This window comes from Myotis myotis, unplaced genomic scaffold (genome assembly GCF_014108235.1).
Source record: "Myotis myotis isolate mMyoMyo1 unplaced genomic scaffold, mMyoMyo1.p scaffold_m19_p_17, whole genome shotgun sequence".
In the NCBI taxonomy this organism is placed as follows: Eukaryota; Metazoa; Chordata; class Mammalia; order Chiroptera; family Vespertilionidae; genus Myotis; species Myotis myotis.
Window position 1 is genome coordinate 11242001 of NW_023416321.1, and position 16598 is coordinate 11258598.

The following is a 16598-nucleotide window of genomic DNA, read 5'->3' on the forward strand; positions in this document are numbered from 1 at the left end:
GCGGTTGTGATGATGAAATGAGATAGTGCTTGTAACATGCTTGACACGGTGCCGGGACATAGTAAGCACTTAATAAACGGCATTTACAGCTGCTGTATGATGATCGGGGAGGAGGGGCCATGGCGAGGGTGAGTTCATTCTGCCACTGCCATCCATTCACTTCCCCCCTCTGGCCCATCTGCCGCCTGAGGGGAGGGCAGGGGAATGGGGCTGGAGACTCCACACATCCCTGGCCACCACCATCTGAGAGCAGGATGGCCTTCAGTGCACTGGGCACGGAAAATCAGCTGAGACCGGGAAATGGAAACAACGCGGAGCCCAGGGCACATTCTCTCCCCTACAAGGGTCTCAGCCGCAAGAAAGCTGACTCCGGCTTCCCTTCCCTCTCCCCGTATGCTATTTTAAGACATGCTCCCCATTTTCTCCCCCAACAAAATGAGATTCAATTAATTCAATTAAAGCAATTTTGGGAGCAGCTCCTGAAGGCTTTCAATGTGAGATAATTACAAGTAATTTGCTCCTGTGAAGAGGAAAAGGGCACCCAGGGTCTGGGGGGAAAGGAGGTGGCCCCCTCCCCACCAAACGCGCACACACACACACACATCTAGAGGGATTCCACACTGCAATCTTAACTGCCCTCCCATTGGCCAAATTACTTGCAGGTGGGGAGAGGGAGAATGTGTGGTGGGAGGGGGCTGGGAAGACACTGAGTGACAGACCGCCCCTCCCCCAGCCTCAAATCCTCTGTGCACAGAGAGGTGGGGGGCTGGTTGTTCCCGACAAAATGTCTGCGCAGCCCTAGCAGCTGATTACTCAGCTCCCAACCTCATTTGAGCTTGGATGCCTGAACTTGCCTCTGGGATTGTATCCAGAGTCAATGGAATGTTATCCGGGTAGCTGAGGCCTGTGTAGACGGGGCCTTGGAGATCAAGGACTAACCCCATCACTTATAAGGGATGTGGGTAGGGAGGAGGAAGGCCAGAGAAGGCAGACACTGACTTCCTGCTCTCAGGGAGGTGATGGTACACCCACTCTCTCTCCTCCCCTGATCTAGTGCTTTCTAGTTCTGCCTGGTATCTACTCTCAGCTCTTCCCGTGGCCATGGTGGCAAATCTCCTCTCGGCTTTCTGTTCTCAGGGCCACTGAAGCCTCTTTCTTCAGAAAAGTGTCCTGCAGGTGTTGCCCAACACCAGCTCACCTGGGATGACCCTTTCCTCGCCTGGGAGGAGGTGGAGGTGGAGCTGATGGTGCTAAGAAGGGATACAGGTAGAGACTAAGAGATGGGCTTCAGGTCTCTGCAAAGACCCCTTAAACCCAGCCCACAAAGTAGCTAGTTTTCAAAGGATTAGGGTTTCCCTTTACCTAGAGCCCTGTTCCAGGAGGTGAGTAATGTTTTAACAATTATGTGGGAAAAGAAAAACTCACTGACCCCACCCCCACCCCCCATAAATTTCTGTTTTTATCTTCTCTCCCATCTCTCTTCTTGCTTCTCCCCTTCCCAGGAGAAGAAGCGGGGTTCCTTCAGCTCTAGTCTCCCCCGCCCCCCAGCCCCTGCCCTGCCCCTTCTCTGAGTAGCATGCACGGCTGCTGGCCCAGAGGGAGCCAGGGAAAAGTCCTATCAGTGAGTCCTGGGCTATTGCTGTCTCTTCCCTCCCAAGATGAAAAACTTAGAGGGGCAAAGTGGCCCCTCTCCATCCGCTCCTTCCCCCTTTCCTGGCCAGCCCAGTTTGGCTAAAAGTGGGGCAGGGGGGAGTTAAAGACCCTTCCACCCCAAACCTCAACATACAAAGGTCCCAGTCAAATGCAGAGAGATGCAGGGATCAGGCACAGGGACATCATAATTGCACACACATTTCCACAGAAGACGATGCATATACGGGCAGGCAGACACCCACAGTGGCATACAGAGCGGGCAAAGTCGCACACAGAGACACATGTGAGCATGTATGTGTTCATGAAGCCTTCCCGTGGTTGTACATGGACATATGTGAGAAAGTCCAACACAGGGATGAACCAAGAAGGAGACACACAGGGGCGTACACATATGCAGAAACAGACAGAAACAACCAGAAACACACACCAACTAGCCTCCTTGGGAGCGAAGAGAACCAGTGTCTCCTCTTCTATTTTCTTCTCCTCCTCTTTCTCCTTCTCCTTCTCCTTCTCCTTCTCCTTCTCCTTCTCCTTCTCCTTCTCCTTCTCCTTCTCCTTCTCCTTCTCCTCCTTCTCCTCCTCCTCCTCCTCCTCCTCCTCCTCCTCCTCCTCCTCCTCCTCCTCCTCCTCCTCTTCCTCCTCCTCCTCCTCCTCCTCCTCCTCCTCCTCCTCCTCCTCCTCCTTCTTCTATTCCTCCTCCTCCTCCTCCTTCTAACTTTTCCTCCTCCCCCTCCTCCTCCTCCTCCTCCTCCTCCTCCTCCTCTCCTTGACTCTTTCCACTCCTTCTCATTCCTGCCCCCTCTCCTCTCCTGTTTTCTGGGACTATGTCCCTTATGAGCAGTTGGGGATGGAGACCGAATAGCCACAGAAACCAGATGGTTTTATTATGACTTTTTTTCTTTGTTCTCTGAGAGCTCCTATCCAGCCCCTCCTGGAACATCCATGGTTTCCAGACATGGCCATGGATTCCGTCCCTGGCACAGGAACCCAAAGGCTGTCCCCTCAGTGCACCCACTGATCCCTCTACTCCCCTGCCCTGACGGGGAGGGACGAGGGGAGCCTGGGATCAGAGGGTGGTGAGAAAAGCACTGCTCTGCTACTGCTTGCTGTGTGACCTTGGGCAAGTCACATACCCTCTCTGAAGCTCAGATAATAACTCTTGCCAAATTTCTCTCTCTCTCTCTCTCTCTCTCTCTCTCTCTCTCTCTCTCTCTCTCTCTCTCTCTCGTTTGATGTGTGTTCACCACCACTTTCCACCCCAGTCAGAGGCTTTGCAAGGCACAGCTTGTCTCCCATCAGATTGGAGACTCCCTGAATGTAGCGCTTTGCTTCCCCCTTAATATTGGATGCATTCTGTGGCTCTTTCCAACCCCATAGCTTGATGCCTATAAGGTACTCAGCCCCACTGGCATCCTGGGAGATGTGTCTGGCCAGCCCAGGAAGGAGAAAGGAGTTGGCCCCAAGCTTCCTCCAAACATCAAGTTTTGTTTTTTTTTTATTCAAGTCCCTGGTCCAAAAATGGAGAGATTACTTCATTTGCGGGGAGGGTGCCACTCTCCGTGGAGCTCCCATGGAGTACATTCCTCTCGGCTTCATCTGAGCCATCCCCTCTCAGATTTCAGCTGGATTCGGGGTCAGATAGAGGAAAACCCTTTGGTCAGCATGAACCTGTAGCCCCCACTCTCTCACTCTCCCCTCTTCACGCTGATGAACAAGATACAGGCCTTTGAGTTCCTGTGCCAGGGATGGAATCCATGGCCTTGTCTGGAAACCATGAATCTTCCAGGAGGGGCTGGGATAGGAGCTCTTGCTAGAACTCAGGTCAAGGAGGCAAGGCTTCAGAGAACAAAGCAAAAAGATACATAGACCAGAAGATGCATCTGGATCATCCCACGTAAGTCAGAGACTCTGCTCAGGAATCCCCTTGACCCTAGTTGTCCACCCCATGATCACCTACTCTGCCCCGTTTGGCCTGCCTCCTCAGGGCTTGTACTCCTCCCTCAGACTGGAGGCTGCCAGAGAGCCGGGCACTGGCCTCCTCTCTCAGTCTGTGGGTCACCTCCATCCATGGCTCCTTCCTCTGCCAGATCGCCCCTCCCCCAACCCTGCTGCTCTCACTCTCTTAGGGGTGAAGGGCCTCAATGCCTGGGGTTGGGCCGAGGACTAAGAATGGATGGGGGCACGTGACCCCGCTCAGGTTCCACCTCTCCCTGCACATCACCTGCTACAGCACCACCACCGAGACCCCTCCTCTCCGGCTGGACCCGGGAGCTGCTTTCTTGGTCTCGGCATGGCATGCCGGGGCCTGTTGCAAACTCCTCCTCCCAGCCCCGGAGCCACCACGAGGAATTCTTTGCTCCAGCAGATTCTGGGGGAAGCCAGACTGAGTGGAGGCTCCTGACATGCCTCTGCTGGGCTCCTGTCACATTCCCCAAGCCCAGGGGAATCAGCTGGACCCACGGATGCAGGTTTCCTCCACCCCAGGTGACCTCCTCCTGAAGTCCTCCTCCCTCCCTCTCCAAAGCCTGAATCTGCCTGGGACTCATCCCTGGCTTTGGATACCTCCTGCTCCCAGCCCCTTTACAGCCACATCTGAAGAACAAGAACGATTCCCCCTGGTCCCCTGAAAAGTAAAACATGTTTCTTCCTTCAGAGAGACTTCACGGAGTCTCTGGAATGCAGACACACAGTTACAAGGTCTTGGGCAAGTCACTTTACCTTTCTGGGTCTTTATTTCCTCTCCTATGCAGTGGGGATAATGATCAAAATATCTCGGAAGGTCATGGAGACAAGGAGCGTGTACTCTTGCTAAGTTCTGAAATACACCAGGTACGCAAGGGGATATGGTAACCCAATCCTTCACCTTGGTCACGTCAATTTGGTCCTGAATATGTCCTTTCCCCACCCACCTGAATTCTCCTCTGACCCATCGGCTTACCACGTCATGGTGAAGAGTACAGTTCCATCCCTAGAAACACAAGATAATAAGGAGCCGGATGCCTGAGTTCAAGTCCAACTCTATGACCTTGGGCAAGTTTCCTAATCTCTCTGCACCTTACCTAACGCACTTGGAAAATGAAGATAATGATAGCATAGGCTTCACCGAGTTGTTGTGAGGACTAAATGAGATAATACAGTAAGGATCCAGCCAGGATGAGTTATTATTTTCTCCAGCTACCAAGCAAGAAAAACCTTCTCTGTCCCTGAAGGACTTGCCCAAGTCCCCTTATTCTTCTGTTGCTCACCACCTGAGAGCAGGACTCTAGCCTGGCTGTCTTCCCCAGGCACCCAGCAGCATGAGTGGTGGGCTAGACAAAAGCTGCTTTGTGAAGAGGAGAGAAAGTTGTGCAGGAGGTGGCTCAAGGGTGAGGGTGGCTGAGGGAGCTCCCAGGACAGCTTTCGGGGCTCCCCAGTGAGAAGCTGAGCACCCTCCCTCCCCAGATCTTGGGAGGGTCTGAGTCTGAGCTCAGGATCAGTTTTCTCCTGCTTCCCTTCCTTACCAGCTGGCCTGCAGCTCCCTCTGGCCTCTTGTTTTCCTCAGTTTACCCCCTACCCTCCCTTAGCCAAGGGCACGTCACCTCCTCTCCCCCCATTGGTGATTGTTGAGCTTAGGGCAGGCCTTACTGGCTCCAGGGGTGGGCGTGGGACAGTGCCACACGCGTTGCATGACGCGGCCAGGCGCCTTCGGTGCGTAGGGAAGGGCACACGGCTGCCACCGTGGCTGCCGCCTCGGCTGCACCCGTTTGCCAGGTGCAAGGTGAACTGCCTGGGTGGGGGGGGACTCCCCCCTCCCCCCGCCCCAGTTAATCCTCCAGGGTGTGGAGTCTCCCTTCCCTGCTTACTCAGCAGACATTTCCAATCCTGCTCCGTTTGCCCCAGGAGACAACCCAGGAATTTGGGCCTCGAGGCCCCGCCCCTGTCAGCCCCATCCCCAGGTCTGCCTTCTTCCAGGGTGTCTATCCTGGCTGCCCTGGGCCCCTGGGCCCTTCCTTCTCTCAGAGAGCCCATCAGGGCTCAGCAGGCCAATTCCATACTCCACCCCCTCAAACCTCCTCAATCCACCAGCCAGCGGACTGGGCCAATTCAACAAGAGCAGTGTGTGTGTGTGTGTGTGTGTGTGTGTGTGTGTGTGTGTGTATGGGGGGGGGGGTGCTCAAATCCTCAGGTCTGACCTACCTGTCACCCAGAGGACAATCTTGGTTCTGCAGTACAAGGCCGGGGCTTGGGAGCCCCCTCAGTAGTGCCTTCCAGACCTGGCCTGGTGTGGGCAGAGGAGCACTGCCCCTCATTTGCTGTGTGACCTCGGACAAGTCACACCCTCTCTCTGGGCTGCTTCCCAACGCTCAGATGAGATAATGCCCAGTGAGGGCACGGTCCCTGTCACTTCCTGCCCCTCAGGGGCAGCGGTTGGGGGCAGTCACTCCCCTTCGCCTCACAGCCCCTCATCTGATGGGAGAGGAGCTATGTGAGCGGTCCCCAAAGTTCTCGGGACTTCGTTTACTCATTCAGTCATTTGATGTTCACTGAGCATCTTTTTTTCCCCTTTTTTTTTTTTCACTGAGCATCTTGCTGCTCTGGCCTGTGCTAGGCGTGGTGGGTGGGTAGGTGTCTCTCAAACATGCCCAGGTCCCTACCCTCATCCCTGGTGCCCCAGCTCAAGTCCCCCCCAGCTCTCTCCCCAGGGACCTTGGTATAAAGGTCCCAGACCACTCGCCTTCTAGCCCAGCAATCCTCCCCAGGGTGAACACAAATACTCCGCGTGGTCCATGGCCAGTGCTGTGAGCTGGGACGAGGCGGCGAAGAAGGAAAGAGTCACCCAGTTAGTAGTGACCAGCAGGGCAAATGACAAAGAAGAAAGATGGAAAGAGGGGTGTATTGGGATCCAGGCTGGAGGTCCAAAAGGGCCACCTCGAAGAGCTGGAGGCTGGCATTCCTGACTCCCTGGTCATAGCCTTCTCCACAGCCCCCCCCCCCCAGGGGCCCCCTGCCCCGGGCCCCACCTGAGCCCCCATCAGCACTGTCCTCAGGCCCCTCTTCCCAGGGCTGCGGAGGAAACTCATCTCCCAGCACATTTTGGCTTCTCAGTCTCCCAGTCTCAGGCTGCCGGGTGGTTGGTAAACAGCTTATTAAGGTGATTAACACTGCAATTAAAGCTGGAAAAACAGAGGCCAGGGTGCTGGCTGAAGGCTCCCCCTTCTCCCCCCTTAAGTTCTCCCCCCTCCTCTCCCTCCCCTCCTCTCTCATCCCCTAGGGGCTTGGTTGATGCAACATGGCCTGACTTGGCCAACCAGAGCCCTCCCGAGGCACTGGGAAGCTGGGCTTCAGGGGTCCTGTCTCAGCTGCCCAGAGCCCCTTCCCATGGAGGTGCTGGGCGGGGGTGGGGGTGGGGGTGGGGGGCTCTGCTGAACTGGGAAGTAAGTGGCAGCGATGGTGTGCTGCTGAGGCAGATGGTGTATGGAGGCTGAGTTGGGGTGAGGTCTCTAAGATGCCCTGGTGCCTGAGACCCCTTAAGGGAGGGGCCTTAGGGACAGAATCACCCTCCTCATCCACTTCCCCATGTGAGAGGGGCCGGGCTGTCCCCTCCCAGAAGTGGGGCCAGAGAGCTTCTAGACCCGGCTCCTCCCTGAGCCCAGCATTCAGGGACCCTCTGGATGCACATCTCCCCTCCAGCATCAGCTCCCAGAAACCCTGAGGCTCCACACGACCACGCTCTTGGGTTCTCCCCAAGCCTCCTTCCTCTCTACCACCCTCCCCTCCCCCTCAGTCCTGCAAGGGGAGTTATTCTGTAGGCGGGGTCCCCAGGGAGTATGCTCCCAGACCCCCAGCTCTGCCTGTCATAGCTGCCATGCTTTCAAGGCATCATTCAAATGCCACCTCTCCCTAAAGGCTCCCCACTGCCATCAACTGCCCCTCCCCTGCCCCCTGAAGCCATCCTGTCCTCCCCGACTGGATTGGGCTTGCCCAACGAGGGGGCCTGTCCAGGGTGGGCCCTGCCCGGGCCTTCCAGCACCCAGCACGGGTCTGTGCCTTCCTTCCCCGGGCTGCGCTCATCTGTTGTACCAGCTCCCAGAGCTGCCTGGCACGCAGCAGGTGCTCAATAACTATTCGTCGACTTACGCTAGTTTCGAGCATCCCTAGAAATGGGTGGATCAACCAAGGTGGCAAGTGCAGCCGGGGACCTGGGTCTGAATCCAGGGGTATGGGAACGGCGGAGGGGGCTGGAGGTGAGTGGGGAGCAAGCCCCATCCGCCCTGTCACCATCGTCACTAGCAACTTTCATTAGCTGAGCAGCACTCCCTGCGCTGGGCAACTTGTTAAGCATTTTCCTCACATTATCCTATTTAATCCTCTCAACAGCCCTGCTGGGTAAGTAGCATCACCCCTCTGTGACAGATGAGGAAACCGAGGCTTAGGAAGAAGGTTAAGTGACTTGCCCACGATCACACACGCGGTGAAGAGGCGGAGGCAGGGTTCAGGCCGTGTCAGCTGACTCCAGCGTGCACATTCCAGGCCTCAGCAGGAAGCTTTTTTTAGGACCAGCCCTGGGGAAGAAACCCAGCCCCTCCCGCCTCCCCCTCTCCCTGGGCTCTTCCCTGGGAGGAGCCCTGGTGGCTGAGGTGGGCGGAGCTTCCGTGGCTCCGGCTCTGGGACACTCTGCCCTGGGGCATCTTCGTAAACCCAGTAGCAGAAAAGCCCATTAAGAGAATCCATTCTTCAGACAGACCTGGGTTCAAATCCCAGCACCGCCAGGAGTATTAGTTTTGTGACCGAGACGGAACCGCTCAGAGCCTGTGTCCCCAACGGGTACTCTACCCCCCCACCCCACCCCCTCATGAGGCGCCCAGGTTGTTGTGGGGATCACATGCCAAGTGCCTGGCACAGAGCAGGCGGTTAGCAAATGCCAGCTGTTACTCAGGTTTGGAGAACAGTGACCCTCAGGGCAGACCGGGGTTCTCTAGCCCCCCCCTCCTTCCCCAAAGGTTTTCACAGGGTGATGGGTGTAGTCAAAAAGCACCTGGCCCCACCCAGGCCCCCCACCCAAGCCCCTGTCCTTGTGTCCCACCAGTGCTGGTGAAGGTGGCCTGAGCAGCCGGGAGGTGAGGCGAGGAGGAAGGGGAGGTCAGGGGTGGGGCTGACCCTGAGGGAGGTCACGGGGCAGTTAATCCAGCCTGACAGAGCAGGGATGAGCAGGGTGGAATTAGGAGCTTACAACATCCTTTCATCCCGCAGCAGCCCGCCCGCCAGCCTGCCCGCCCAGCCTCCCTCCTTCCTTCCTCTCTCTTTCTGCCCTTTTTTTCCCTCTCCCTCCCTTTGCTGGCAGCCCAGCCCTAATAAAATGCAGTGTCTCCAGCAAGTCTGCCGGCTGCCGCCTCGCTGCTCCTGCCTGCACGCAGCCCTCAAACCAAACTGCTCAGCTCAGCCCCGCCTGGCAGCTGCCACTTAACCCTTGCCAACCCGGCTGGCGTCCTTGGGCTGAAGGCCCTCCTCCCGTCTGTCTCCCTCAGGCATGGGGGGAGGGGAAGGCCTGCTCTCTGACAGGAAGAAGGGTGATATGGGGGCGGGGGTCCCCATTGTTCTGGAGCCCCTGCCCGAGAACCCCTCAGTGTGTGCCTGTGACTGCTGTCTAGCAAGGGCCTTCGGTGAGACCAGCTCCGTTTACCCCAGACTTATTCTGCTTCCCACCTCACAACAGCCCCAGGGGTCAACAGGGTGAGGACTGTTGTCCCCATTTGACAGATGAGGGAAACTGAGGCCTGACAGGCTGAGCTGGGTCACCTTGGCTGCTGTGGTGTTGCTGGTTCTCCATCCAAGATCTTTTCCAGAATAGGGAGCTGCCTCTGCCACCGCGCGCGCGTGGGGGGCGGGGGGGTGACGAGTGATGCGTGTTTGTGCACCTGGGGGCCCTCTCTCTCGTGGAGTGTTATGGCTTTGGCTTTACACGTGTGATGCTAAGGGGTCTCAGGTGTGTGTTTGTGTCTACATATGTGCCTACAGATGACATTTGTCTCAAGTGGGAGTCCATGGGTGTGTGATGATGCGGAGGCGTCATCTTGGTACGTGTGTGTATGGGAGAGAGTTAGCTTCACAATTGTACGCATACATCCACATTCACGGTGCCTCCCATCTGTGCCAAGATGTGTCCCTCGCTCGCAACTCCATTCATTCTACCGCCTCCAGCTCGGTCTCCGAAGTCTTGAATCGGGCAGCTAGAAGAGGAGGGTGGTGGCAGCAAGCAGGCACTGAGTCAAGGCCTGCGCTGTCCCTGAGAAGTAAACACAGAACCCCTCGTCTGTTTGCTTTCATCATCCAGCCTGGATCCCAGTGGCCTGGGGTCCCTGCCAACTGTGAGAGCAGTGGTATTCCCCTTGCCTGAGGCCCCAACCTCACCCCACGCTGGGAAGGATAGACAGGAGGGTGAGGGGCCGGGGAGTGCCTGGGCGTGGAGGCAGGGGGTGTACACACGTGTGTAAGCATGTCTGCGTGTGAGCCCAAGATCAAAGAGCAGCCCCGAGGTGACCCAGCGGTGGCAGTGGCGGAGGGCATCTGGCTGGCAGGGACGCCAAGCCACCAAACAGAGTGGAGTCTGGGAGGCCGTGGCACTGGGAGCCTCCCACCCACCCAGACCTGGGGGCAGCCATGGGGTCAGGAGCACCTGCTGCCTGGGGCCTGGCCCAGCCCAGCTCCTGGAGGCTCAGCGCTCTCTCCCCACCAAACACCTTCCCCAACTTCCATGCCCTCCCCGAGAGCCGCCCCACGCCCCCCCTCCCCGCCCCCCGCCTCCCCATCTGCTCCTGCCTCCAGTTCAAAGAGCTCAGTGGTTATTTCCTTCTTTTTTATTAACATTACATATAAAGATGGTCCAGTAAGAAAGCAGAAATGAGAAGGCTGGGAGTGGGAGCTAGCTCCGTTCCTGCCCCCCTGGGTGGGACTGTTGGAGATCCACCATGTCTCTTCTCATTTCTGCACCCCCCACCGAACCCCAATCCAGCCAGAGCCCAGCCCTGTGTCTCTCAGCTCACAATGCACAGGCAGGTACATCCAGGAGGAAAGGGACACATAAATAGGAAACCACACAGGGAGGAGGCAGCTTCTTTCTGTTGCTCTTAGAAAAATACAGACTATATATATATATATAGCTACAGTCTTCTACCTCTCCTCTTCTGCAAGGGTTGACCACATCAGGGGTGGAGGAAAGTTAGCTCTGGGGAGATGTCTCAGCCAGGAGGGGCAGTGCCACCAGCCCTCCGATAGCCACCCCTTCACCCCGCAAGGCACCAAGCTACAACTACCCCCCTCCTGTGCACCTCACCCCATGCACTCCGTTTCCAAGGCCACCGGAAAGGGGGTGTTTTGGGGTTTGTCTTGCCTGGTATGTCTCCTTGGAGACTTGGGGTTTGGCACCAAAACTGCCAGCTTACTGGAGAAGAAGAGGAGGTGGGGTGGGGGGAGAGGAAGAGGTGGGGGGAGAGGATGGGGAGGGCAGAGCAGAGGTGCCTACCGAGGGGAGATTGATCCTATCTGTTAACAATGCCCTTTGTTTTCCTATTTTCAACAGCTTTTAAAACCAAAGTTGTGCAAAGTCCTGTACACAGAAGAAGAAATGGGTCCTTAGGAAAGACTTCTAAGACCCACCGCTCCTCTCCGACCAGAGCGGGGAGAGGAGGGAGATGACTCCTGGAGTTCTTCCCTCTGACGCCCCAAATATTAAAATATCCCCCTCCACTTTCCTTGCTTTGACCCTCAAATCCTAAACGAGGGCTGCAAATGCAGGGCGGGGGCTGGCTGGGGTCCCACCCTGAGTCCCAGTCTCCACGTTCAATGTCTCTTTGGCAGCGGGGATGGTCAGGAAGAGGGGGCCACAGTTCACGTAGGAGGAACCAGGCCTGGCAGGCCCCGGCACCCACAATGCCTGGTGTCCCAGACCAGGCCCGACCGGCAAACACTCCCCAGTCCCCCAGCCCCACGGTCTCCAGTCTGGGAAACAAGTACTAAGTGTTAGAGGCGGCAAGGTGACAAGCCACGTAAAGCCAATCCAGGCCCCTGGGACAGAAGGAGAACACCTGTCCCGGCTGGAGTGGGGTGTCCCAGCATCTGGAAGGGTACCCCAGTGTCTAGGCAGGGGGACAGAGGTTCAGGGGACATCCGTGGCCCATGCAAATTTCATCTGGAGCTCTTGGGTCCCTGGAGGAAGGGACAAGGGCAGGGGAAGGGGCGTTCCCTTTCCCCGGTGCTCCTCGATGATTCCTGAGTGTCGGTGAGGACAGAGACGCCTTCTGTCTGGTCCCGGGAGTCCTTCGTGGGAGGTTCAGGCCAGGTGGGTGCTCAGTACACAGCCCCAGGGTTGGGCGGGGGCCCCGGCGAGGCATGGTGCAGGGTGGCCGGCTGAGGCGGCTGCTGCTGTAAGTGGGGTCCGCTCAGGTTCTGTGCGTGGTACCAGGAGTTGGTGGGGTCGTCCAGGTAGCTGGGGGAGGCGCTGTACGGGAGCGGCGGGGGCAGCTGGCTTCGGGCAGGGGCCGGAGTGGAGTGGGAGGAGGTGTCCCAGAGGGCGGGTGACGGAGGCGAGTTGCAGGCCATGGAGTCGCTGTTGTTGGGGCTGTGCTCCAGGGGCACCTCCCCGTTCTTGTAGAGCTTCTTGAATTTGGAGCGGCGGTTCTGAAACCAGATTTTCACCTGCACCCGAGAAGAAAGGGGGAGCTAGTTTAGCCTCTCAGCATGCCGAGCGAAAAGAAAAGCCCGCGGGACATCCAGCTTAGAGAGGGCAAGGCCAGTCCCCTGCCACACGCCAGGACCCAGGCAAAACCCTGGCATCCTGACTCCCAGGCCGCCATCTTTTCTTCTACCCGGGATAGAGCTGTGGCCGGAACTTCCAACCGCCTGGGTCCAAATTCTACGAGGCCACTCACTCCGCCTGTGACCTTGGGCAAGTTACTTAACCTCTCTGGTTCTGGCCTTCCTCATCTGAAAGTGGGGGTGCTCAGAGCCCCATCACCTACCTCCCGGGGTCATTATGATGCTCAAATGAGTTAAGACAGAGGAAGAACTCGGAGCAGCCGGGTATACAGCAAACGCCCAGTCAGAGGCACCCAGGCGGGCGATGGGCAGTTGGTGGCCTCTTGTTCACATTAGATACGCAGAGGCACACAGATACAAACACACACCCACACACGCATCTCCATGTGCAGGAACGTACCCACTCGCCACTTCACACACAGACACCAGACTATAAAGATGCACACACACAGATCCTCCTCCCAGATAAACACCCACAGACGTGGTCACACACCCGGGCACGGAGGAGACCTCCGGGGCTGCCTAATGGGGGTGACCTGGGGACTCGGGAGCAGGTGAGCCACGCTTCCCCACACTTCCCCAGGGTATCTCCCCCTCCCCCTGCTGCTCCCCACCCCATGACTGGTACAAACAATGAATCAGCTTCTCACCGGGTGACCCAGATTCCCGGGCTACGGGGCCCCACGCAGGCAGCCGCAGCCCAGGCCAGCCTGTCAACACCTGCACGGAGCCAGGCAGCCACCACTCCTCCCCTGAGCAGGGACAGGCTGCTGGGGGCTTTAGGCCGAGGGCGGGGCTCCCACCTTGAGTCCCTGTCCCCCTTGGGAGGGAATCTCTCCTCTCCGCTCTGCTCCAGGCAGAGGAAGGGTGGAGCATGGAGAGTGTGGTGTTTTGAAGCAAGTATGCATTTTTGTGCCTGCACTCACCAGTGTGCACAGTCACGTCCACAGCCCCCCTCCACAAACGCCATGACCCTTGACAGGTCACCCCCCTTTATGTGCGCATTCCCACGTGTACCCAGACACAAGAGCACGAGTGCAAATATTGTACACGCGTGTGCACATGTACATACACCTCTGCACACACGCTGGCCTGCTGAGAAGACACATGTGGACTCCTATCAAGCGAGGGGCCAGCACTGTGAGTGGGGAGGGGGGACTGTAGGAGCTTGGGGTTCAGGAGTAGAGAGGAAGGACGACACCTCTGCTGGCCACAGACATACACAGTTGCACAGGCTCTCAAACACCCATGCGGTGCTAATCGGGAACTTCGGACAGAAGTGAAGACTTGGGGGGCCCCTCTACCCACAGGCAAGGGCTTCCAAGGGCTGCAGGGAGTTTAAAAGGCCCTTCAGGCTCAGTAGTGCCTGGGGAGTCCGGGGTCCCGCGCGCGGCCCCACCGACGCCCCGCAAGCCTAGATGTCCCCCAGACTGACCTGTGTCTGCGTGAGGCCCAGCTGCGCGGCCAGCTCGGCGCGCTCGGGCAGCGCCAGGTACTGGGCCTTCTGGAAGCGGCGCTGCAGGGCGGCCAGCTGGTAGCTGGAGTAGATGGTGCGCGGCTTGCGGACCTTCTTGGGCTTCCCGTTCACCATGCGCACCTCGGCTTCCGGCTCCTCTTTCACCGACACTGCGAGCAACGCACCGGGCGGGAGGCGGCTTAGTGGCGGCCTGCGGCCCCGGCGACCTCCCGGGCCCCGCGGGGAGCCCCACCCTCGGGCCCACGAACTCCCCCGGGATTTCCAGGCTGCGCGCTCCGCCGCCGGCGCCCGGGGAGGGAGCGGCGGCCACAGAGCCGACCGGCGGCCGCCCTCGCCCGGCCCGGCACAGTCCCGGCGCCCGCACCTCCCGGGCCGGCTCCGCCAAGGCTTTGCTCACGGCGCCTTCCCGGCTCGCCGCCCTTCTCTCCCCAGCTGGCTGCCTCGCTTCTTTCCTCGTTCCCAACCCTCATTCCTTCTTCTTCTTTTTTTAAAAAAAACTTTTATTTTAGGAGAATTTTCGGGTTTCTGAGAAGTTACAAGCATAGTGCAAACTCCTCCCCGCCTCTCTGCCTTTTTTTTCCGTCCGGTCCCCCGTTCCTTCCTTCTGTCCTTTCTCTCACTTTGTCTTCACCTTTCTCTTTCAGCTCCTCCACTTCTCGGTCGCTGCTTCCCTAATTCTGGGGTGCCTCTCTCCGCAGGTCCCCCTCACCATCCCCCATCTCCCGGCCCAAATCCACAGCGTCCCTGGAGCTTGCTGTCCCCGATGCCCACCCCCAAGCCCTCTGCAGCCAGATGGAGGACTGTCTGCCGAGCTCCCCGCGAAAGCACCTCCATTAGGAGTCTCCCCGACAACCCGCGGCCCCCTTCCGCTCCCCCCTAACTCTCCCCGATCTCCCTCCGAGGCCCGGGCGCGGAGCGAGCAGCGCGCCCCAGACGCGCGCAGTGCCGGGGCTGGAAAGCCGGGCTTCCTCCCGGGGTCGCCTTCCGCCTTCCCTCGCCCCGGGCCGTCCCTGTCGGGTCGCCGACGCGTCTCTAGATCTCGGCTCCAACTCCCCGCCTTCCTTCCCCCGGGGAGCCCGCCGGTGCCTCCCACTCTCCGCGTCCTCACCTGGGTCCTGGGCGGGCAGCGGCTGCTCCCGGTACCCTCCGTACTGCCGGTAGGAGGTCCCGTAGGTATATTCCGACTTGGGCGAGTAGGCGCCCGTGCTCGCGAGCCCGTTGAGGTTGAACTGGGGGTGGTAGGTGTAGGGGTTCACCGTCTGGCCGTAGGGCTGGCCCGAGTAGTAGTCGTGCTGGGGGGCACTGTAGTAGCCCAGGTCGGTGACGGACGACTCGGGCAGGGTGGGCGAGTCCTTGGAGCCCGCATGGCAGCTCAGCGAGCTGGAGATGTCGGTGAGGATGCTGCTGAGCTTGCGATCGAAGGAGCCACTCATCGTGGCGGGAGCCGCGCCACGCCGGGGCTGGCCCGGCCGCCGGCGGGAGCGCGGGGAGGCGGAGGAGCCGAGGCGGGGTGTGTGTCCGCAGCGCGGGAGGAGGGTCCGGCGGCGTCTCGGGGGAGGGGAGGCCCAGGGGCGCTTAGACTGAGCGCCGGCCTTCGGACGGTCGCTGCGCGCGCCTCTCGCCGGCCGCGTCCCCAGCCGCAGTCCAATGCCGCCAGCGCCGCCCGGCCGGCCGCTTATAGACTCGGAGGAGTCGCCCAGGGAGGCTCCGGCGCGCTGATTGGCTGCAAGTCTTGCCTTCGAGGCAAAACACGCTCTAGTGCTCTTTCGTTCGCCGCTCTCCTCCTCTCCCCTCCACTCTTTGTTGTTACACACGCGCGCACACACACACACACACACACACACCCGCTCCTCGCTCCTCCTCTCGAGGCTTTCCCCCCCAGCCCCGATAAACCCCAGTGTCTCTGAAGGCAGGAGTGGGGGTAGGGTGTCTGTGAAGAGACCCCAGAATCTGTCAGTGTGTCCCTTTCCCTGGCTGGGGGGTGGGAGGGGGGCTCAGGTGCGGTGAGGAAGGAGGGGGATTTGCCCATTGGGTGCTTGTGGAGGGAGGTGGTCTAAAGGGATGTGTGTTGGGGGGGAAGGGGGGCCCACAAGTGACAGGCAGACAAACCTGACCAAATGGGAAAGATCCAGGGCCCATGAAACTGTTTTAATTTCTTTTAAAATCAAAAGAAAGGAAAAAGAGAATCTAGGTTGAAGAAAATGTTTGAATATATAATATTAATTGCCTTTACAGCAATGCAGTCATAAAAGGTAATTTTAAAACTTTTTTTTTTTAATGGAGGAAGGTGTCCATCAGGCAAACGTGCCTTGGGCTTACAAAAGTCATACTTCAGCCCTGGGAGAGTCGGGTTGGAGGGGCAGAGGGAGGCAGGTGTGTGTGTGGAGGTGGGGGCCTACGGGACGGTGGAGTGCACAGCTATCCCTAGTGATATTAGAGCCGTCTCTGAAACTTTGCGTGTGCAGTATTAGAGATCACCCAGGAGCCGGGGACCTGGGGTCGGCATGAAGTTGGGGGACACACAGGCTGAGTCTCTGTGTTTCAATAAGTTTGGGGGCAGAGTCTGTGCATTTGGGGAGTGTGGGCATTGTTAGAGATCAGGTGTGTGGGACAGGTGTACTTGGGGTGTGCAATGTGAGGGTTTCCTGTATTCTTCAGTATGCTGAGGTGTATGTGA

The 16598-nt window shown here is 58.4% G+C and overlaps 1 protein-coding gene across 1 annotated transcript; it reads right to left on the reverse strand.

The window, feature by feature from the left end:
* Positions 1–10469: 10469 nt before the first annotated feature.
* DLX3 (distal-less homeobox 3) lies at positions 10470–15573 on the reverse strand. The gene is made up of 3 exons (XM_036341241.1): positions 15030–15573; positions 13880–14070; positions 10470–12324 (listed from the first exon to the last, which is right to left on the reverse strand). The coding sequence occupies exons 1-3, from the start codon at positions 15352–15354 to the stop codon at positions 11977–11979; spliced, it is 864 nt and encodes a 287-aa protein (XP_036197134.1). The 5' UTR covers positions 15355–15573; the 3' UTR covers positions 10470–11976.
* Positions 15574–16598: the final 1025 nt, after the last annotated feature.

Excerpts from the sequence above, each read along its gene's own strand:
- DLX3 (XM_036341241.1), bottom strand. The coding sequence starts at position 15,354 with ATGAGTGGCTCCTTCGATCGCAAGCTCAGCAGCATCCTCACCGACATC. Across the intron at positions 14,071-15,029 it reads GCTGCCCGCCCAGGACCCAG|TGTCGGTGAAAGAGGAGCCG; the intron begins GTGAGGACGCGG and ends CGTTGCTCGCAG. Across the intron at positions 12,325-13,879 it reads TGGGCCTCACGCAGACACAG|GTGAAAATCTGGTTTCAGAA; the intron begins GTCAGTCTGGGG and ends TCTCGGGTGCAG.